This window comes from Furipterus horrens, unplaced genomic scaffold (assembly GCF_987537825.1).
Source record: "Furipterus horrens unplaced genomic scaffold, mFurHor1.1.pri manual_scaffold_10, whole genome shotgun sequence".
NCBI lineage: Eukaryota > Metazoa > Chordata > Mammalia > Chiroptera > Furipteridae > Furipterus > Furipterus horrens.
The window spans coordinates 98,297,284-98,320,436 of NW_028327180.1; the positions used below are offsets into that span (position 1 = coordinate 98,297,284).

General features: G+C 42.6%; 1 protein-coding gene across 1 annotated transcript; it reads left to right on the plus strand.

Moving 5' to 3' along the window:
- Nucleotides 1-538: 538 nt before the first annotated feature.
- CREBRF (CREB3 regulatory factor) lies at nucleotides 539-21,560 on the plus strand. Its single transcript, XM_090288588.1, has 8 exons — nucleotides 539-724; nucleotides 2,620-2,745; nucleotides 4,421-5,507; nucleotides 10,070-10,264; nucleotides 12,178-12,367; nucleotides 13,973-14,046; nucleotides 17,391-17,513; nucleotides 20,457-21,560. The coding sequence occupies exons 1-8, from the start codon at nucleotides 716-718 to the stop codon at nucleotides 20,570-20,572; spliced, it is 1,920 nt and encodes a 639-aa protein (XP_090144714.1). The 5' UTR covers nucleotides 539-715; the 3' UTR covers nucleotides 20,573-21,560.
- Nucleotides 21,561-23,153: the final 1,593 nt, after the last annotated feature.

Below are 23,153 nucleotides of genomic sequence, written 5' to 3' on the forward strand. Positions count from 1 at the left end.
ATTAAATGTTGCGACATATTTTCTCACATGGAATATAAAGTGAATGGGAGCTTTACTTTAACGTTAAGTATAATACATCTTTCAGCTCACAGGAAAAATCGGCCTTTGTTAATTTTTCAGGGTGTTTTTTTTTAATCCTCACCTGAGGATATGTGTATTGATTTGAGAGAGAGAGAAAGAAACATCGATCAGTTGACCTCCCATATGCACCTCGACTGGGGATCGAACCCCCTGCAGCCTTTTGGTGTATGGGACGACGTGCCCACCACCAGAGCCACCCCGAGAGGGCTCAGGGCTGTTTGTTTGTTTGTTTTGTTTTTAATGTGGCTAATTTTTTATTGACCAATTCTGTTTTAGAAACAAATAAAAGAAGGAATGGTGAATTTCAGAGGAGTTGGTACTAATAACGAACCAAATTCGTGATATTGCAACCACAAGGCTTATTCCTTTAAAGTGTTCTTTGTTAAGGTCGTTTGGAAAGGTCAGCTTGTTTTTAATGGTGCTCAGTGAAGTTACTGTGTGTTGTTGTTTGACAGATTCACACAGAAAAGAAAAGCAGTGATCCAAGCCATTGAAGTGAAGGCATTCCAGGGAAACCTGCCCTTTATTGTGAAAATCATCTTTAATTCTGAAATTAAAAGTAAAGCTGGAAAGGAATTTACAAACGAGAAAACAAAGAAGTTTGGGATCGGACTCACAGGATCTGGGCTTGGAAATGCCTCAGGTAAATCACACAGAGTAGGTGCAAGGTTTTGTATTTCCCCATGGCAGAAGGTCACTGCCATTGGTTCTGTGAGTTCTCCAGTTCTTAACGCAACTTGACATGCTGCCTTTTTAAGACATTTTCCTTCGGATCTCAGTTAGTTTTCAATATGTGTTCTCCCTTCCATTGCCTTTGTTTCCTGCTTTGCTATACAGCTTTGAGGTTTAAAGAGCTTGGCACAGGCAACATGGTGAAAGAAAAGGTTTAGAAGTTGGACAGATCTGCTGGCTTTATGGGGGCTAAACCTACTCCCCTGAAAATTAATCTACCACAGAAAGCCCATTTTTTGTCTTCTCTGTCTTCTCTCTACTTCCCACTTGTTCCTTTCCATTTATGCCTGTTGAATTTAAAAGTAGTTAAGAGGAAATGATGTATGTTTTTATACGCACAAACACACACACACCTCCCATAAAACATGCCTAAGAATGATTGTATCCATTTTTATTAATTATACTATGAATTGGTCAGTTCCGGTTTCAGACAGTCACTGAAACCATAAATGAAGCCCTGTTAGTCCCCACTCTGTATATCCAGACTTCTTCCCTTCCCCCTCTTCATTCGCTTTTACCCTTTCCCCTCTTTGTGTTCAGTGCTGGGGAGAAATTAGAAATAATGAGAGGCAGGGATTCTTGGGTGGCTTCATATGACGCCAGGCAGAACGATGCCCTGAGCACAGCAAGTCAGAAACCTGCTGGGACTGCACAGTGACTGGGAGGCAGGCACAGAGGCGAAGAAAGGGGATTCGCTCGCTGATGTTAGAAGGACCAGTGGCCTCCCTGCCAGGCTGACTGCACAGAGCTATTCAGAGTTCTCTCCCTTCCAAATGTTAATTTGCTGTTTATTGAATACTTGAATTTAGGGCTGTAAAACACTTATTTTGAGCTTGTCATCTCGTAGGGTTGGGGAAAATCAGAAAGAAGAGAATGGGATGGGATGTACCAATGAAGGAAGACATGATGAGAGGGCCTGTGTGACAGTCTGTGGCAGGTGAAAGGCATATGAGTACAAAAATGTAAGCAGACAGTCTAATAAAAGTTGCAGTAGAAGAACAAAAAGACAGAGAGAGAATTTTACTTTTTCCCATCCTTTTCCTTCATGCAAGTTCAATTTCAAAGGGAGGCCTCTCTCTTGTTTGGGCCACTTCAGGGGCGTGAGCCCCGCCTTCACTCTGGAGTGATTTATACAGAGGTTGAAACGGGAAAGGGGGATGGATTAACTCTGGGTGCCGAGTCTTTCTTCTGTGTTACAGAACAAATCGTACCCTTTTCAGGAACCAGGATTAAAGCTACTGAGTCATGTCCAAGTTAGTCTTGCCCAGGAGATTTTTGGATATTTGGCTGATCGTATCTCCTTCACAGCCCTGGAGGGGTTTGTTGACTAGAGATGCCCAAATTTCCCTCAAGCTTGTTATGGGAAATAAGACACTGGACTCACTTAGGAGTACCCAGTTAGCCTGACTTGCTACCTCCAAAGACCCTCGGGAATGGCAGGCGTTCTCCTCTTCAGGGGGTTAGTACAGAGAGTATTATTCGGGATGGATTTGAAGAATATGGATAGCCTAATGGAAGTACTCATTAGGTACTGTGTGCCGACTCTGGTGGCTAAGTAAGCTTTAGTTTTTAGAGGTTAGGTTTTATGAACAATTGCCACTCTTTTTCTGTTTTTATGCATCTTAGTTATTTTCCTAATATAAGCCCCACAGTTTAATGCTAGTTAAGTCTCTTAAATGTACTAAACAGTAGAAAAGATACAGAATTGTTTTCTGAAAATAGTAGGTGTTGGGGTGGGGCGTATGGGTAATAAATTGGCCTTTAAGTAGTCTCTCACATTCTAAAATTCGGATTTCTCTGTGGTAGCCTAGTGTAAGCGGAATGGATCCGCCTTTTGGGGATGCCTTTCGAAGCCACACGTTTTCGGAACAGACTCTGATGAGCACGGATCTCTTAGCAAACAGTTCAGATCCAGATTTCATGTATGAACTGGTAAGTAACATTTTCTTGGATTCTTCTTTGATTTATGGTTAGAGTGTTGTGGTAGTTTTTTATTTATAAATACTCAAAAGAAAAAAAGGATGTGATTGGGCCCAATTTGATTTTTATAACTGTCAGTCTAGTAATTTTAGAAGAATGTGTGAACCCACTGAAAATAGTAAGTAGAAAGGTTTTCTAAATATCTTTAGTCTGGTTTTTGATGATGAGGATGAGAAGCTATCTTTTTTAATATGCTTAAATGCTAAAGGACTTTTCAATTGAAAAATTGAGGACTGCGTATGTTGAGCAAGGCATCTGTCACGCTGAGTGTGAGACAGAAGTAGCGGTTTCAGGCGGCGTCTGCGTGTACTTCTCGTTTATTCTTGAGCTGAATAGACAGTTAAGGTTCCTAATAGAAACATTTGAAAAATAACCATAATTACATAAAATGTAAGCAACACAGAAATATATAAAACCTGGAATTTACTTAAAATCATTGAATTGTACACTTAATATAGATGAATTTTAGGTATATAAATTATATACTTCAATAAAGATGTTCACACACACACACACACACACACACACACACCCCCTACCCACCCCCCCAACCCCCCCACCCAAACAAATGCAAAAGTCAAAACAGAACTGGGAAACTGAAACTTTCTCATTTCCTTCCTGAGCCTCCACGCTCCAAACCTGCTTCGCAAGGGTAACTACTCCTGACATAGGTTTTCTATGTCTGTAGAGTTATATGAATATTTAAATTATTTATTTATTTAAAAAAGATTTTTGCGATTCTTATATTTATTTATTTACTTTTTAGAGAGAGGGAAAGGGAAGGAGAAAGAGAAGGGGAGAAACATCGATGTGTGAGAGAAACATTGATCAGGTGCCTCTCGCACGCCCCCAACCCGGAACCTGGCCCGCAACCCACGCATGTGCCCTGACTCAGAGTTAAACCGGTGACCTTTCGGTTTGCAGGCCAGTGCTCAGTCCACTGAGCCACACAAGCCAGGGCAAATTATATGGGTATTTTAAATTGGATGACATATTAATAAGTACAGTTGCCTGTAACCTTTTTAACATAAAAATGTATGATGAGCAGCCTTCCATGTTAGTTCATTGGACTTTTAACTGCGTTCTTTGTAATGGCTGTATAATCTTACTCACATTTTAAAAATTACATCTCATGAGTATTTTATTTGCCAAATCCAAGAGTTGTTACAAGGTCTTACTAAAGATCTTATTCTTCTGTGGCTGAGTTCCAACTCTCTGAGTTGCTCTTTGCCTCCAACTTTAAGTTCTCATTTAAGAAGACAGAGTGTTCTGTGATGAATGTAAGGTCTTTGCTAGTGCTTTGTAATTGAAGCTTGTTTCTAAGGAGATCCCCAAATCCTTCTAGGTCAAAGATCAGGAGAGAGTGTTTATAGTCAAGTTCAAAAGGCCTTCATATTTGGACCATACTTAAACTTTTCAAAGGACATATTTTTCTCTCCTTTTTTTTTTTTTTTCTTGTCCAAGGGAATGATGTTGTATGGAATGGTAAAGTTTCATGTAAGTAGCCTTTATCTTAAAATAAAACAGGTAAGAGGTCAAGTACTGGCTTCTCTGTTTGATGTATGGAAGTGGGTGGAGGTGAATGTTTCCTAAATAGGGTGTGTAATTTGTTTTAAACCTTTCTCAGGATAGAGAGATGAACTACCAACAGAACCCTAGAGACAACTTCCCTTCTTTGGAGGACTGCAAAGACATTGAGAATCTGGAGTCCTTTACAGACATCCTGGAGAACGAGGGCGCTTTGACCTCCAACTGGGAGCAGTGGGACACATACTGTGAAGACCTAACCAAGTACACCAAACTAACCAGCTGTGACATCTGGGGAACAAAAGAAGTGGACTATTTGGGTCTTGATGACTTTTCTAGCCCTTACCAAGATGAAGAGGTCATAAGTAAAACCCCAACTCTGGCCCAGCTTAATAGCGAAGACTCTCAGTCTGTTTCTGATTCCCTGTATTACCCGGATTCACTTTTCAGTGTCAAACAAAACCCTTTGCCTTCTTCATTCCCTGGTAAGAAGATCACAAGCAGAGCAGCTGCCCCTTTGTGTTCTTCGAAGACTCTTCAGGCTGAGGCCCCTTTGTCAGACTGTGCCCAAAAAGCAAGTAAACCCACTTCAAGCACACAGATCATGGTAAAGACCAACATGTATCACCCTGAAAAGGTGAACTTCCATGTTGAATGTAAAGACTATGTAAAAAAGGCAAAAGTAAAGATCAACCCAGCGCAGCAGAGCCGGCCCTCGCTGAGCCAGGTTCACGCAGACGCGGCGAAGGAGAACACCTGCTACTGTGGGGCGGTAGCAAAGAGACCAGAAAAGAAAGGGATGGAGCCTCTTCAGGGTCGTGCCACTCCAGCTTTGCCTTTTAAAGAAACCCAAGAACTACTCCTCAGCCCCCTGCCCCCGGAGGGCCCTGGGGCAGCTGCAGCAGGAGAGAGTAGCAGTCTTTCCGCCAGCACATCGGTTTCAGATTCATCCCAGAAAAAAGAAGAGCACAATTATTCCCTCTTTGTCTCTGACAGCCTGGGTGAACAGCCGGCCAAATGCGGTCCCGAGGAAGAGGAGGAGGACGAGGAGGATGTCGACGATGAGGACCATGATGAAGGATTTGGCAGCGAGCACGAACTTTCTGAAAACGAGGAGGAGGAGGAAGAGGAAGAGGATTATGAAGATGACAAGGATGACGACATTAGTGACACTTTCTCTGAACCAGGTATTGTAATGCTTAGAGACTTACCAGACTGACCTTTCTCCTACTATCTGGAAATAGAACATTTTGCTATGGGTGCTCTCTTTGTCTTAGTTTGAGGATTAAATGACTTAATGTGTTGGCTTGGATATGTCATTGCTTTTTTTCTCCTGTTCAGACAGCTCTAAAATGACTACTTCTGCTCATAATAGTGGTTCATATGCTGATTCCTTGATGGCTCCTTCTTATTTATTGTATGCTAAGCGACCTGATTTATCACTCTCTTGAGCAGCTGTGCAAAGATGCCAAGAATTGATTGGCTTAAAAAACATTCCTATTTGTGCACGAGTTAAGTTAGGAGTCCCTAGAACGGTAAACCAAGTGATGATGGCTTACGTTGCTCATGCCTATAACCAACAAGGCCTACTTAATGAATCATATAAAAGAGGTTTTTCTTCGTGTCTGCTGCATCTTCACATGCTCAGTGTTTTTCCATTCAAGAAAAGTGTATGCTATAACTTAATGAGCATGAAGGAGGCTGTTTTATTTATACACAGTGCTTTCAAACAAAGGGAGAGAGAAAGTGAAACCTGCGGGGACCGGTCCCCTCCAGCATTTACATGCCTGGGCTGTTGCCACTGTTGGCTTGTGCAGTTTATTTATGAAAATGGTATTGCCAAGTGGGACATAGTTAATACACAAAGAAGTGAAGATCTTCAAGTTTAAGCAAAAGTTATCTTCTTCAGAAATAATGTTGATACTGTAATGCCTGCATAATAATGTTGCTATTAAAAACCCTTGCACATTGCCAGAGAACACCCTTCCCATTTGTTATGATGATGGCTGGACTTTCCGGCTTTAGAAACATTGATACTTAAGTTTTGGGAAGGCTTTTAAGGCCTAGCAGCTGTGCTGTGGGCACCGAGGCACCCTCGTTGCTGAAAGACCCCTTTTACCGCAGTCGTCCCGTGACAGAAAGGCGTGCGTGGGTGTGTGCGATACAGCCGCGTGGTGTGGCGTGGGCGGGGTTGCGAGTGTGGAAAAGGGGCTTCAGTGCAGTGTGGAGGAGAGCGGAGGCTGTGCTTTTTCTTCCGTTTGCTTTAGAACTCTGTGTAGTCTAGACGGAACAGTTGTCTTCCCTCCTTAGCAGGAAGATTTTTCAACAAACGAATAAACTCTGCTTTGAGACGTTTCAAGGGAAGTCATCTTTGTAGCCTGTAGGAAGACCACAGCGCTTCTTAAGGTCTGACAGGCCAGCCCTGTGTTGCTTTGCATCCGTATTTAGAATTAGGATAGGAGGGTAGGGGAAGGGTGAGACCAGGAAGGAACCGGGTAATAGCTAAGGGGGATGGGAAGTGGGGGGAAGCAGATGCCTTTGCCAGCCTGTGCTTAAATGAGTAGATAAGTCAGTAAGCAAGTCTCCCCGCCGGCCAGGCAGGGACTGTGCTCTCTGCCCCACTGCTGGCTTTCCTTTTGCCCTTCTTTGACTTTTACCTCCCCTTTAAATTTGTTCTTGATCTTTTGACTTGGTTTCATGTCGAGAAGTGAGTGGGTCCATGAAGAGACACCACTTGGTAGGTTGACCCCCCATTCCCACTTTCTCACCCCTTGACTCGGATAGGGAGGGGGAGCCGGTGTCGGAGTGGGCGCCGTCCTGTTGCGCCACATGCCCTTGCCGGTGTGAAGCGGGCAGCGCTGCTTTAAAGCGGGGATGGTTCGCCCCGCACTCTGCAGGGCAAAGCGCTCCTCTTGTGCTGTTTAACAATGTCACGTGTTTGGGTGGCACTAAATTCACTCATTTCCAGTTGACTTTAAGTAAATCTCCTTGGTTAGTGTCACTGGGACGATTTTCACAAACCTTAATGAATGGCATTCTTTAACCACAAAAATCAACACCATTTTGTGTTTGTAATTTAGGCTTTGTTCACATTTGCTAATGAAATTTTCCCTTTTTCTTGAAAGAAAGAGCTGAACAAGCGACTTAGGAACGCAGAAGTGAGTTATTGGTGAGAAGCAGGAGGAAACTCTTTGAAGCTGAAAAGTGGGCATCATTCTGGTCCCTTTAGAGCGCGAGTCGGAGAGTGGGCGGCCGGGTTTAACTTGCAGCAGACAGTGTACAGAGGCCCTTTGTGATGACCAGCTCCCTTGATGCCGGTTCTTGGCAGTTCGCTACAACAGGGCCCGAGCCTACAAAGCTCCAGGAAAGGTGTAAAAGGAGTTTCAGTGCCTGTTCTGGCCGGGCTCCCAAGTTTTAATAGAGCCTGTTCTGTGGACAGGCTACAACTGTTGGGGTCATGGAGTTACTTGGTTGTAAGACTGAGAATTGGGTCCCCAGAATGAGAGTCTATTTTGTAATCCCCACTAAACATTCTTGTGATTGACTTTACCGGCTTGGTGGCAGTAGCCCTTAAAACCAAAGATGTGTGATTGAAATTTTAGGCAATACCTAAGCCTTTTGACTGATAGTTGTGTCCAGAAGGAATGAGTCAGGTCAGTATGGTGAGCCATCAAATGAAAAAGAAAAGGGAAAGGCTTGGTTGGAAACGTTGCATTAAACAAACCACTGGTTTGTTAGAATTTTTGAGTGCCTCCTTTTGTGTCAGGCGCCGTACAGAGAGGAGCAGAACAGACAGGATGGTGGTTGTCTTCGTGGGACTGAGGGTTGTGTGGGCTCACGTGCCGTTGTGATTTCCGTCCTCCGATGTGCCTGTGTGCACTGTGACTTGGCAGAGAAACACGCAGGAGGAGTTTCTCAAGACCAGTTTGACCACGGGACCCGCTTGGGGACGGAGGCGTATCTTACAGCAATAGCGATTCTCAGAACATACTTGGGGAAATAGTCAGTGACCTTAAATGCTAGACCAGTATCTGGGAATGTAATTTTTCTGCATGTTACTAGATCCTGGTAGCCTCTGTACCGCAGGGTGGCTGACTTAGCTAACAAGTCCATTGTGTGTGTGCACTGTGGTGAGTTTACAGTGTACACTCGTAGAAAGTGTTGAAGTGTTAGATCAAAGGAAATGGATGGCCCGTTAAATACTTTTAAAAAAAGACTGAGTATATATAAATAAATAAAACTGGTAACTAATTTGGGTGGGACAGAATAAATAAGACTCTTGGTTACTCTTTGCAATGTGGAATGTATGTGGGGGGAAACCCCACTTAGACCATTTCATTGGATAGGCACAGGAAAGTGGGAAGCCCAGTGGGAGCTAAACTCCTCGAGTCCTGGGGCCTCAGTCAGTCCAGGCCCTGCCCAGCCACTGAAGTGGCCGTCATTTCTTAAGGAAGACCCCAAGGTTCACGGTCACTCTGCCTGCCACGTTGTTTTAAAGAACCACGAGTGCACTCGCATGCTGTAAAGCTTCTCCTGACTGTTGCTTCGAAATCATTCTGCTCTCCGAATTGATTCTCCTTTTAAAGGTCATGGTTATTGAGGAATAATTTTCACACAGTAAAATTCACTCCCATTAAGTACTCACCTCTGTGAATTTTGACAAGTGCGTGTAGTCATGTAACCACCACAATCAGGACACAGAGAATTTGATTGCCTCCCCCAAATTTCCTTCATGTTCCTTTATAGGCAGCCCCTCCCTCCACCCCCCAATAATTTTACCTTTTCTAGAATGTCATAGAAATGGAATCATATTCCTAGTTAACGTTAATCTGAAGAAAACCTGGTAAAATTATAGTTTTTTCAAATGCTCAGATGTCATCACTTTCTTAGTGTCAGTTCCAGAGGAGTCAACATTTTTAGGAGGGAAAGTGGTCATGTTGCTTGGCCAGTGCCGCCCCGTGTTTCCGGGTCACCTCAGTTTGTGCTCATACAAGGGGGGCATTCTCTGAGGCGGTCTGAGGGCACTGGGTCATCCTGTATTAGGACTGACCAGTTCTAGCAGCTCAGGATGAGCACGTTCTGAAACTTCCCCTTAGTGAGAAAAATAACTTCTTAAACAATGAAGTAAATGCAGATTGTTTCCAGTAAACTATTAAAATAAGCACATACATTTTTAAGCACCTGTGCGGGAGCTGTCATGTTTGTACTTCGCACAGGGGCCGGGGGGGGGGGGCGGCCAGAGAGGCCAAGAGCTGCTGCCTCACCCAGCTCTGCCCATAGGGCAGCGCCCCAGGGAGGCTCACAGCTCCTGGTGGGGCGCGGGAAGGGTGTTTCAGGGGCATCCGTATTCAAAAGCAGACATTTAAGGGCACAGGAGAGTGGCTGAGTACCGTTATCTGATGGGGCTTTGACATTCCTATAGCTGTATTTCATTATTCTCTCAATCCTACGTGAGGATAGAGGGCGTCACGTACTAACTTATGAAGACCAAAGAGAAACCCCAGAAAGGTAGTGTAGTTATCTTTGTTTTTGATCTCTGAATATTTTATGAGTTAGGGATTTCTACACGAAAAGTTGTATTACAGATCTGGTTTGCCACCTTTGACATGCCAGCGATAAACAGCGTCCTTGCAGATGAAAGGAAATGCATCAGACAACAAATAGAAGGATCTTCTGTTTGTCATGATTGATTTAGTGAAACTTATGGAACCTAAAAATTGGGTGACAGGGCTCGTGTTGTTTTCCTAAGGCTATGAAAATGATTCCGTGGAAGACTTGAAGGAGATGACGTCAGTGGCCTCCCGGAAGAGAGGCAAACGGAGGTACTTCTGGGAGTACAGCGAGCAGCTCACGCCATCACAGCAGGAGAGGGTGCTGCGGCCCTCGGAGTGGAGCCGGGACACCCTCCCGAGTAACATGTACCAGAAAAACGGCTTACACCACGGTAAGGGGTGACGGCGGCCAAATGTCGTACGCCGCTTTATCTGCCCGCTTATTTATTTATTTAAGGGTGTTGTTTATTTATTTTTAGAGAGAGGGGAAAGGAGGGAGAGAGGGAGAGAAGCATCACTGTGTGGTCGCCTCTCGCGCGCCCCCAACTGGGGACCCAGCCTGCATCCCAGGCACGTGCCCTGACTGGGAATCAGACTGGTCCGGTGCTCAACCCACTGAGCACCCCAGCCAGGGCTATTTTATGCCACTTTAAATAGAGGTACTAAACCGTAGTGTTTAATCATTGTGTGTGTAGGTGTTCAACTCTTCCTAGCAAACCGGAGAGGGGGGCACTAGAGCTCTGTGTTTGCTGCGGCCGCTGTTGGCTCACCAACAGCTTGCCCCGGAGCCGAGAGCCATTACCCAAACAGAGAGGAGGGCCTGTCTGAGAACGATCTCACGTCCGGCCACTTCCAGGAAGCGATCAGGAGACTGCGCACTGCTGGCCTGTCCCAGATGCCATAACCCAGAGGGCTGGGGGGAAGGAGAGTGGGCCCTGCCCCTCACGGCCCCTCTCATCCAGTCTCTAGGCCTGAGATAAACGGGCTCAGAACGGTGGTGGGAGGCAGGAGGAGGGCAAGGAGAAGGCGGGAAGAACAGCTGTAAGGAAAGGAATGCAGACAGAGGGGGAAATAGGGTCAGGAGGAGCTTATCATCTTAGGACGGTTTTCGAATTTTGAACCCATATGCGGGATTTCTTCTGCATAAATGTTCTTTTTACATTAATCCAAAGCGGAGGGCGCTAGTTAAGTTTGGTGCTCAATGCACAGTTTAATAATCACTCATGTTGCGGATTTAAGTTGCTAAGCATTTTTGACACTGGAATTGTACCAGACATATATTTGTGCCTCATTTTCCCTTTCCGCTGATATCCAGGTCTGTGCTTTACTGTTTCTCAATGAATAAAAACCTAGTTTTTGCCTTAAGATTGATTTTCCTACCAGAAATGAGAAGTCAGGGCCGATAAATAGGTCTAGGAGAGTTGTGTTCTGCATTGTAGTTTGAGGACAGAGCCATCCCTCTTGCCTGCAGTGACAGGGCAAGACCTCTGGGGTCTGCTGTGTGTCAGGTACCAGACTAACCGAAGAAGAGCTTTTAAAAAAGGCACCCTTCCTTTGTTTGGTGCGTTTTTGAGTCCAACACAAGGAAAAAATTATGTATATATGGGTGTGTGTGTATGTGTGTGTGTGTGTGTGTGGCAAGCTTTTAGTAAGAGAATCAAAGCATCTTGGTTTAGGTAAAATCTCGAGAATCTTTTTCTGATTGTATATTATACCGTAGCCCTGATTTGTTTTTTTAAATAATTATTTATTTTTAGAGAGAGGGGAAGGGATGGAGAAAGAGGGAGAGAAACATTGACGTGCGAGATGTCAGTCGGTTGCCTCTTGCACACCCCCGGCCAGGGACATGACCTGCCACCCAGGCATGTGCCCCGACCGGGGATCAGACTTCGACTCTCACTCTGCGGGACGCCGCCCAAGCCCCTGGGCTGCGCCGGTCAGGGCCTAGCCTTGGTTTTTGTGTGCAGGCGAACTTGCACTCCAGGCCCAAAGTTGGAGATGCTTATTCCTGCCGTGCAGATAATAAGATGTCACACCAGGGCTAGAGCCCTTAAGGCGAGAGGACTTGGAAAAGGCCTGAGCTGTTTCTCAGGTCACCCCCGCCCCCGTAGTCACAGGCGGGGGGCAGCCGAGGCCAGGGCCTCTAGCAGGGGTTGTGACCCAGGCGTCTGAAGCGTGCCAAGACTTCTGAGCGGGAAAAGGGGGGGTGCGGTGGGGAAGAATGCGGTTTTAGGGTACGGCTGTGGGAAATGAACCTTTGTTAAATAAAATGATGTAACTGACACTTCTTTTAAACCCCCTGCAGGAAAATACGCAGTGAAGAAGTCACGGAGAACTGACGTAGAGGACCTGACTCCAAACCCTAAAAAACTACTGCAGATAGGCAATGAGCTACGGAAACTGAATAAGGTGATTAGCGACCTGACTCCGGTCAGCGAGCTTCCCTTAACTGCTCGGCCAAGGTCAAGGAAGGAAAAAAATAAGCTGGCTTCCAGGTAAATACTGATCGTCCTCACGCGTGTGAGTGAAGTTAGGAGGTGGGATTAGACTTGCAGCAAGCTTTTATAGAAGCTCATCTGACCCTCAACCATTTATTCAGAAATATACTTTTACAAATGCTGTAATGAGAATATTATAAATTTTCCTTTGAAAGTAAAAGACAGTATTTATGCTTTAAAAAAAAAAATCCTCACCTGAGGACATTTTTTCATTGCTTTTAGAGATAGAGGAAGGGAGAGAGAGAAACATTGATTGGCTGTCTCCTGTGCGCGCCCAGCCAGGGATTGTGTGTGTCAGGACCAACTGGGGCTAGAGCTGCAACCTAGGCATGCGCCCTGGCTGGGGACCCAACGGGCAACTCTTTGGTCATGGAACAGCGCTCCGACCAGCTGAGCCACACCAGCCAGGGCAAAATACGCTATTTATGCTTGGCGGAAAAAAGATAGGGGTGAGCCCTCGCTGGGTGGCTCAGTTGGTTGGAGCATTGTCCCATACGCCAAAAGGTTGAGGGTTCGATTCCCAGTCAGGACACATGCCCAGGTTGTAGGTTTGATTCCCATTTGGGGCATGTATGGGAGGCAGTCAGTTGATGTTTCTCTCCCTCTCTATCCCTCTCTCTAAAATCAATTTAAAAAACGTATCCACGGATGAGGATTAAAGAAAAGGTGGTTTGCGGGGGAGAGGCAAACCCACTCAAGTCTAGTATAACAATAAAAACTTCTATCCTAGCTTTGTTTTTTGTTGGTTTTATAGTAATTGAAATTCTTCTGTGATTTTTGACATATTCAATCATATAACCACCCCCACAATCAAGACATTGAACATTTTTATCACTTTAAAAATTTCCTCATGTCCCATTGTCAAAGTAAACACCCTTCCCCCACAACCCCCCGCTGCCTCTGACCTGTTTTCTCTCCCTACAGTTTTGCCTTTTCTAGAATATTGTATAGATGGAGTCATACTTTTGGCTCTCCAGTTTTTTGATTCAACACTGTGAGGAGTGGTAGTTTGTTGCTTTTTATTGTTGAGTAGTATCTCTTTGTGGGGATACTCTACAGTTTTTCCACGCACCAGCTGAAGGGTGTTGGGGTTGTTCCCCGTTTTTGGCAATTAGGAGCAAAGCCACCATAAACGTTCACTTAGAGATGTTCATGGGGACATAGTTATTGTTTCTCTAGGGTATATACCCAGGAGCGGATGTTTAATTTTAAAGGAACTGCCAAAGTAGCTATTTCCAAAGTAATAAAGCAAAAATTTTTTTAGTTACCCTTTTCCAGAGGAGCTCTGTGTGCTGTTTTGCACCCCTCCCCGCGTGCCCTGCGGTTCTGCTACTGCACAGCGCTTTGTATCGTCACTTTTTGTGGGTTTATTTCAGTGAACTGGTCATAGCTTAACTTTTGAATATGCTTACAACTTTTAAAAATTAGTTTGGATAAATGACCGATTATATTGTGGGTTTTTTGGTAACTGAATTACTTAATATAAAAATGTTGGTAGGCAGTGGTCTTTGGTTGCTACTAGAAAATGTCTGACGGCAACAAAGAAATATATTCTGAATGTTCATTTTTAAAAAGTGAACTAATTACTCCTTCCTTTCACAGGGCTTGTCGGTTAAAGAAAAAAGCCCAGTATGAAGCTAATAAAGTGAAATTGTGGGGCCTCAACACAGAATATGGTAAACCTAAACTTTTAAGAATTTGATTATCCTCCTTTTATTTGCTGACCACTGTTTTTCTTTGGGTCTGTTACTTGCTTCTCCTGTGTTCTGCGCAGTTTTAGGCCAGCCTGGTTTTTGTTACTGCACTCAGTAAGCGACGTGCTCTTACTCATTCATGTCCTTCTAGCGGGAGTGTCTGTCTGTGGCCCCCCGGCCGGGCCCCGGGTCTGCCCCGAGGAGCTCTTCGGCTTGGGAGCGGAGTCCGTGCCTGCTTTCCTTTCGCAGTGGCGGTGCTGGCTTAGCCAATCTGTTGACTGGTGTTTATTTCAGCCTTTGAGTGGGTAGTTTAGGTTTCTGGTTTACACACTGGTTTGCTCATTGAAATTGTTGTGTACACGTTGACACACAGATTCGTGGGCTCCCCCGCAGCTGCTCCGAAGGACCTTATATTTTTCACACCCTCGGTTACTGGCACACAGCCGTCCTAGCACATATTTGGGGATTGTTGGGTTAGACCCCAGTCGTTCACAGCATGGCACATGTAGAAAATCGCTGCCTCTGAGGCATCCTGCGATGTAACCGAGGGGGCTGGTCCTGAGAGAAGGTCCCTGTGGAGCGGAGGGGACCGTCCTCATGCCCCTGTGCCCCCCTGTCCCCCCACTCTGGTACTGCTCCTTACACTTGGTACCCTAAGAGTTTGCATGTTCCTTTGCCTCTAAAATTGAATACTTCACGGTGTAGCACTTGGACTGTTGTATCTGAAAGTGAAACAGTGGCAAAAGGATCAATTATTATTTGTTTCTGAAGATTTTTGGAAATGCAGCATGGTGTCTGGCGTGTAGGTGCTCATAAACTTTGTGTCGTTTTCCTTAATCCCCGATTGTGATTATCTTGTTTCCATTTGTAAGAGCGGAAAGAGGGTTTCCAGCCGTGAACAACTTGTTAAATGAACCGATGTTTTATTTAGTAATGGCCACTCTAATCAAGGTAAATGAATTAGGTAAAACAATATTTGGCTTCTTGGAATGGAAATCTACCCCGTTCCCCTATTATTCTCTCTGGCTGCTGAAGCATTTCCATCTTGAGCTCTGAGAGTATATATAGATGAAATGATTGTGATGTCATGGGCATTTTATTACTTTTAGAGCCCAGCTGGCTCACACTGCAGGGGTGTGTGCTGGGCCCCTGAGAGCCTCTGGGTCTGTTTCTTTGGACGCATGCTGGCATCTGGCTCTGTGGCGTTCAGTAGTTATGCTCACCCATAGTTCTGTGCATCTGTGTGGCTGGCTATTTTACATTTGTGTATAATATGCATCTTTGTGAAATCAGTTGACCATGTATGTGTGGGTCTGTTTCTGGATTCCGGATTCTGTCCTAGTGATCTATTTGTCTATCTTTATATAAACTATCTTGATTACTGTATTTTATAGTAAATCTTAGTCAGGTAGTTATTTCTTATCAAAGTTGTTTTGGCTATTCTAGGTCCTTTGCATGACCATACAGATTTTAGAATTAGTTTGTCACCTTTTAAAAACAGCTCACTGAAATTTGATTGGGATTGCTTTGAATCTGTAGGTCAGTTTGGAGAGAATTATCATCTTTAATAAAATGGAGTCTTCCAGTCCATGAACTTGGTATCTTTTTCCATCTAGTTAAGGTGTCTTTAATTTCTCCCCACCTTGTTTTATAGTTTTCAGTATAGAGTACTTGGACATCTTTTGTGAGATTTGTTCCTGGGTATTTGATACTTTTGGCACTGCTGTAAATGGAATTACTTTTGAAATTTTACTTTCAAACTCTTTGCTGCTTAGAAATGCAGATAAAAGGAATTTTTTTAGTATACTCTGCATTTTGTTATCTTGCTAAATTTGTTTATCAGTTCTAGTAGTATGGATGTAGATGCCCCAGAAGTTTCTGTTTAAGCAATTATCATCTTCAAATTTCTTTCTTTCTTTCTGATCTTTATGCCTTTTATTTATTTTTATTGCCTGTTGCAATGTCTAGGACATGAAATACAAGTGGTGATTGTCTTATTTGCAATCTTGTTTGGGGGGGATTGGGGAATCTTTCACCTTTATGATTGGGCTGTAGGCTGTTGTTGTACCTGGGCTATCCTCTATCATTTTGAGTAAGTTCTCTTTTTTTCCTAGTGTCTTTTATCATGAATGGGTATTGAGCATTGTCATATAGGGGTGTTTTTTTTGTTGTTTTTTTTTTGCATTTATGGGAATAATCATGTTATCCTTTTTTCTGATAATATATCACATATTCATCTGCTAATATGGTGAATTACATTAACTGATTTTTGAATATTAAATCAACCTTGTATTCCTAATAAACTACTTGGTTATGATGTATTTCTCTTTTTATATTAGAATCTGTTGCAAGTACTTTGTGAAACAATTTTGGGCTATATTTAAGAGGGATATTAGTCTGTAATTTTCTTTTTTTATAGTGTCTTCATCAGGTTTTGGAATTTGGGCTATACTGGTCTTATGAAATGATTTGAGTCATAATCTTTATCTTTTTTAAAAAGCTTAAGATTGGTTTTTAGTTCTTCATTGTATATTTGGTAGAATTTGCCATTGAAACCATCTGGGTTTTCTTTGGGGAATATTTTTGGATAAATTTAACTCCTTACTAGACATAGGCTGTTCAGATTTTATATTTCTTCTTGTGTTGATTTTAAGTTGCATTTTCAAGAAATTTGTCCATTTCATCCAAGTTGTTAAATTTGTTGGCATAGCATTTTCTTATCCTTTTAATGGATCTAGGGTCTGAGGATAACCCCCTTTTTATTCTAGATATAGATGATTGATCAGTCTCGCTGGGGATGGGTGGAGGAGGGGGTATCAATTTTGATGATGTTTTCAAAGAACCAGCTTTTGGCTTTGTTAGCTTTCCCTATTATGAATTTGCGCTCAGTTTCATTGATTTCTGCTGTTATCTTTATGTCCCTCCTTCTGTTTACTTTGGTTGACTCTGCTCTTTGTTTTTAAGTGTCATAAGGCAGGGAAATTTGTTCTTAAAAGTTTTTGTCTTTGAAAGATTTTGTTTGATTTATTTAATAAACACTAAGATCTTATGAATGTGTGTACTAGGCACCGTCATAGGCCTAAAGCGATGAGGCCAGGTAAGAGACGTTGCTTACAGGTCAGTAGACCTTGATACACGTCTACAGTTTGTTATCAAAAGGCTCATCATTTGAAATTAGTCTGTTTGGATAAGAAAGCTTATAACTGTCACTGCTTAATAGTTTCTTACACATGCTCCATTTTTAATTGGATATCTGTTATTACATAATTGAAAGCAAGTTCTTCCATGTCAGTGACACGTTCCAAGTGCCTTGTTCTGTCTTGCAGATAACTTACTGTTTGTCATCAACTCCATCAAGCAAGAGATTGTCAACCGAGTACAGAATCCAAGAGAGGAGCGAGGACCCAACATGGGGCAGAAGCTTGAAATCCTCATTAAAGATACTCTTGGTAAGAAGAATAGTGGATAATTAATAACAAATAACAACACGGAGCGTAAAATATACGATTCCAAAAGGGTAAGGGAAGACAAGTGCTCGCGTGGTCGTTGCTCTCCATTGCAAGTAGCTTTGTCTTCTGCGACTTAGCGCTCACAAACGCGCACTGCTGGTTACCACGTGTTGTATTTAGACCTCAGCACTGAACCACTCTGAGTCTTAGGGAAGATAAACTCCTAGCCACTTCTGAGTTTCTCTGGGGACAAGGCAAACAGAGATCTCTGACCTGGGAAGCCTGCGGTTTACGCGGCAGTCGAGGTTCACCTTTTCCTTTTACACGTCACAGAATTCTAACAAACTTGACTGTCGGGCTTTTCATTCCCGAGCAGACTGCACAGCGTGGGGAGGAACAGAGAGGCAGGCACTGGGGAGCCAGGCCCGGCGCGCCTGGCCGGGAAAGCAGGGGTAGCTGATGCAGGCGCGGAGCGCTGGGGGCCAGGGGCTGAGCCCGCAGGAGCGGTCACTTCCGGACCTCGCAGCAGAATGGCCCTGGAGACCCTGAGACGCTAAAAGTCGCTCAGCCACGTCACCTGTCCTCTAGCAGCATTTGTTTTGCATTCTTTCAGGGCATCTGTCTTTTGTTTCTTGTTATTTTAATGTAAAGGATTTCTGTGTTGAAAAAAGCTTGTATATTCTTTTTATATCTAAAAGTCTATTTCATCAGATAACAAAATCCTTGATTCACATTTCTTTCCTTGAGTGATTTGGATAGTTTCTCCATTTTCTCTGGCACTAAGGGCTCCTGTTGAAAAGCTAATAATTGCCTAATTTTTTCCCTTAGAAGGCATTTGCTATTTTTGCCTATGGTTGTTTTCTTTTTCTTTAAATCACAGTAATTTTACTAGACTGTGTCTTGGTATTGGTTATTTAAGGTTGATATTCTCACGTGTGCACTGTGCCCTTTCAGTATGAAGTTTGAAATCATTTTAGTACTTTATCTGTTCCCTTGCTTTGGTTTGCTTCTTCGGGGGCTCATTATTTGTGGGTTGGATCTTCTTTGCCTGTCTTTAATGTTAATATTCTTCGTCCCTTTCACCTCTATTTCTCTTAAAATCATTATCTGCTATGTTTATTTGCTCATTTTTTTTCAGTTTTGCCTTAATTTCAAGAGTTAATATTTTTCTTTCATTTCTAATTCTTTTCTGAGTTCTGTCATCTTATTTCTGAGTTTTATTGCTTATTATGTTGTCCTTTCATATCTCATATCATTTTCTTTAAATGTCTTCTAGTTCATTTTGAAATAAAAATGGGTTTTGGTTTTCATACATTTTTGTGGTTATTCATGTCTTTCAGGCATACTTTTATCATTTGTAGGAATCTTCTTTTTTTCTTTTGTTTTACAGTAACTTTTTATGGGATTTTTGACCTTGATACTTTTCTGTTGCTTATTTGTATGTGAATTCAATTTGTGTGAACTTTGAAAAGAAAGTTTGGTTCATAAATTTTGTATCTTCAAACTTCACAGAATCCCTTGTCTTCAGTTAATGTAAAAAGTGTTCTGTATTTGTTCATGAGATGTTCATGCATGTGCGGCCACAAGAGAGGCCCCAGGAGAGATGCAGGAAAAGACAGTTAGTCCTAGAGAGACAGAGTCACCACATGCACAGGGAGGCCACAGGGAGGGAAGCTAAGGGAGCAGGTCAGCGAGGCGGGTGGACAGGAGACACAGAGAGACAGACCAGCCAGGGCAAGTGGCCTTAATGCGAGTCAAGGTGGAGTACAAAAGCCAAAGGGCTGAGGGGGTTTCTTTGCTGCATTGGAATGTCAGAGGCCACAGTCAGGAGAGGACAAGAGGAGGCCTTGTGGCAGGGCCAGCCTTAGCACACTGGTGCTGGCAGCTTGCTTTCTGAGACGTTTTGTTCTGCATCCCTCCCCCATTTTATCTGAACCGTGGCTTTCTCTCCTACCTATTGTCCCTGTCTTGCTCAATTTTGATTCTTACCAGTCTTGGCTCCTGTCCTGCAAGGGAGTCCCGGCTGGTCACTTTGCTGAGGGCACAGAGGCTGGGCTGCTGCAGCCCTCGCGTCTTCCTGCGGGCGCCTTGCACTCACCCTGTGCCGGCTGGTCGGTCGGACAGGACCCGCTGTGCACAGGCCCCTCAAAGGTGTTCCACTGTCTTCTCGCCTTTCCCGTGGTGCTGCTTTGGAGCGCTGGGGCGTCTGGGTGGGCCTCACCGCTGCCGTGGAACGCAGTCTTTAACATCATGCAGTCCGTCCGCCCTGTCCGGTACGGCCGCCCCGCACGCAGCCGTCTTACTGTTTGTGTTCGCTCGGTGTCCCTCTGCCTGCCCTTTGACTTTCAAGCTTTCTGAATCAGTTAACATCAGATACATCTCTTTTAAAACCATTTTTTAATTTAATTAATTTTTTATTTGCATACCACTAAATTTACTCTTAGATTTTTATATGTAATACACAGTCGAATTTTCTTTGTTAGTCATCTGGGAGTTTTTCTTCAGTAGGCGAGTCTAGGTCATTTTCATTCTTGGTACATGTTCAGTTTTGGTTCTGTCGTCAAAATATCTGTTAGGATTTATTCATATGGCTTTTTGTTTTTGCCTTTTTATGTTACTCTGTGATTCATTTTCGTAGTTTCTTTCTTGTATGTTTCATCTGATAATTTGCAAGCTCTGCATTTTTGTCTTTTGGACTGTTACTGTTCGTCATCTGCCCTGCTTCAAAAGGTTGACTAACCATTCTTTGTGGTTATCCTTGACTTGACCCTTCTAATCTTAAAATTGTAGGCTCTGGTCTGATGGGTAGAATTGGTTTTCTGGGCTGCAGTAGCATGGAGCAGAGTACTCATCTGGGACCGGTGTCTGCCGAGGGCCACCCCCACGCCCCCTCACGCTCTCTCCATTTCTGTGTCTGAGTGTGCCTCTGATTCTTTTCCTCAGGTCTCCCAGTGGCCGGGCAAACCTCAGAATTTGTTAACCAAGTGTTAGAGAAGACCGCAGAAGGCAATCCCACCGGAGGCCTTGTAGGACTCAGGATACCAGCCTCAAAAGTGTGATCGGCTTCGTTGGACCACTGGTCAGAATGTCTAGTTTGTCCCGTTATTCATTGTAAATTTTCATTCTGTTTTGCATGTCAGTTTAACATTATGTAAACATTTACAATTAGGTTACATTGTTTTAAGAACTAAGTAGCATAAGTGAAGCATGATCCAAACACTTGATTATTGCATCTTCAGAGTGTAAACCGTGGTTACAACTGCTACTGGCATCAGAGTTGAAACTCATACTTTTAACTAAATGTTTAGATACAGATTGCGAAAATCTGTTAAAGCAGAACATTTTGGAGGGGTGAAGATATTAGTAAATGCCAAATACTGTGGCAGGTTTATGTTCTGAACTACAAAAAATTGAGGAAGCATTGTTTTAAAACAATTTAGATTGTTTTTAGAATTATTGCTTTTTGTTCTAATTTTCCACAACCATTAATCTCACTTGTACATGGCACAACACAGCACTCATGCCCATGTGCCATATTAGGTGTTCATTTTCCGAGCTCAATATGGTATATATAAATATATATAAATATATATATATAATGTCTGTGCAAGTAAGAAAAAAAGCATATTCTTTGTGCCTTGTATTTTGGGGAAACTATAAAACTGGTAATATTTTGTATGATGAAAACCCTAATGAGGAAAAACAAGATATATAGGTGGAAAAATTATGGGGTTTAAATGTTTTTTTGTTCCAACTCTTTTTCAGATTTTTTGAATGTATATAGGACTATGTCGAAATGTAGATATATGCCACAGAGTCTGTGTATTGTATAAAAAAAAACAAACAAAAAAACAAACAAAAAAAAAAGATGGCTCTAGAAAACTCATATTTCGGTACTTGACCGGAAGAAGACAAATACTTGCACATTATTGCGATTGTTTTATTTTTTGTACCAAAGACAAATGCAACTGATATGGCAAACTGCCAGTCTAAGTAAAGTTTTGCACAGCTTACATGATACTGTATGAATGTATGAATAAAAGGAGAAAAAAAAGAAAATGAAAAGGTCAGGGTTAGGGATCTTACTGAACTGTGAATTTTATTTCTGTTTGGGTCCAATTATCTACAGAAGGAGCATCCACACGTACAACTATGATTTTGCTGTTCCTCTAGTTCGCTTCCACAGTAGATAAGTTGGTGGCCATTTAGATATCTCGTCTTTTTATTTCTGCACTTGTAGAAAATTTTAATATATTTCATTTTAGTAAAGTATTGATAAAGTAGTTTTTGACCTTGAAAATTTAAAGTTTATTTAGCTTATTGTAGTATACTTCCACCAAACAACCAAAATACAGATTATTTTTATTGTATTATGTGTGTATATATATGTAAAGGAAGAGAAAGCTAAAAATATCTAATTCTTCGGTTGCCACTTTTCCAATTGATGTATTATTGTGCATGTAATATTTTCAAAGATCAACACAAGCTTAAAACAAAAACAAAAAAATTTATAGATTTTTATATTTTTGTACAGGTATTTTCAAACTAGCTTCTTCAGACTTACATGTGACTTCTATAGTTTCTAGAACTGAGAAATACTGACACATTTAGTTTTTAGGTGCTCTCTTTTGCTCACATAAAACAGCTTCCTTAGTCAGAGTTTTAACTGTGTTCAAGCTTTACCTCTCAGTGAGGGATTTCTGTGTCAAGGCAGCATTATAACCCTTCCCTCAGATCTTTCCAGCCTGTCTCTCTCTCACTATTTTATTCTCAAATCTTGTGGTTTGAACGCTGAAAACTGATAACGTAAAACTATACTTAAAAAAAAATTCCACCTAGCCAGAAAAAAAATAATAATACCAAAAATTTCAGACGTAGCTGCTGGGAAAGTATCTATTTCTCCATTACCCATTGGAGACTTTATTCTTTAATTATAGTTTGTCTGTATAGTGTATTTCCTTTTCTTGTACTCTCCCGACCCCCACCCGTTTGTAGGCGAGTGCACGTGAAGCTATAGCTCGTGAGGGTTTGGGTCTACAGCACGCGGTGACAGCGGAGCCCTGCCTCACGTGCTGCTTTGACGCCGTGGGCTGGGACGCGTGGGCTGGGACGCGGCAGAGCCTGCGGTGTGCTTGGTGGGAGTGGGCCTGGTCAGGGCATTCACACTCAGCAGCTGGTCGTTCAGACCTGATGGTTGAATAGAATGTAGGTTCATTGTTTATAAAGTTTTTCCTTTTTAGGCGGGAGAAGGCAAAGCACAGGTTTGTCACTTGGAAGTATATAAAGTTTTGACAATGTGTCTGGCGAACTAAAATGTATTCCAAAATATGGCAGTTTTGCAATCAGGGGAAAGTCACTTTATGATAGAGATTCAGCTGATGAGATTTATAATATTGCCCCTTTCTAGCTGCTCTGTTAGGAATTCTGGTTTTTGATACTTTTTTCCTCTCTGCAAACCAGAATTTGATTTTTTGGTCTTGCATTTCAAAAAAGACTTTGACTCTGTTTAGTAGATTCCATATCCTTGCATTTCAGTGTTTTATATGTACTACTTAAGTTATATAGTTAAAAGCTTTTAAATAGTTGAGCTTTTTAATGTTGACACTTTATTTTGTACCTATTTATATATGTATGTATATC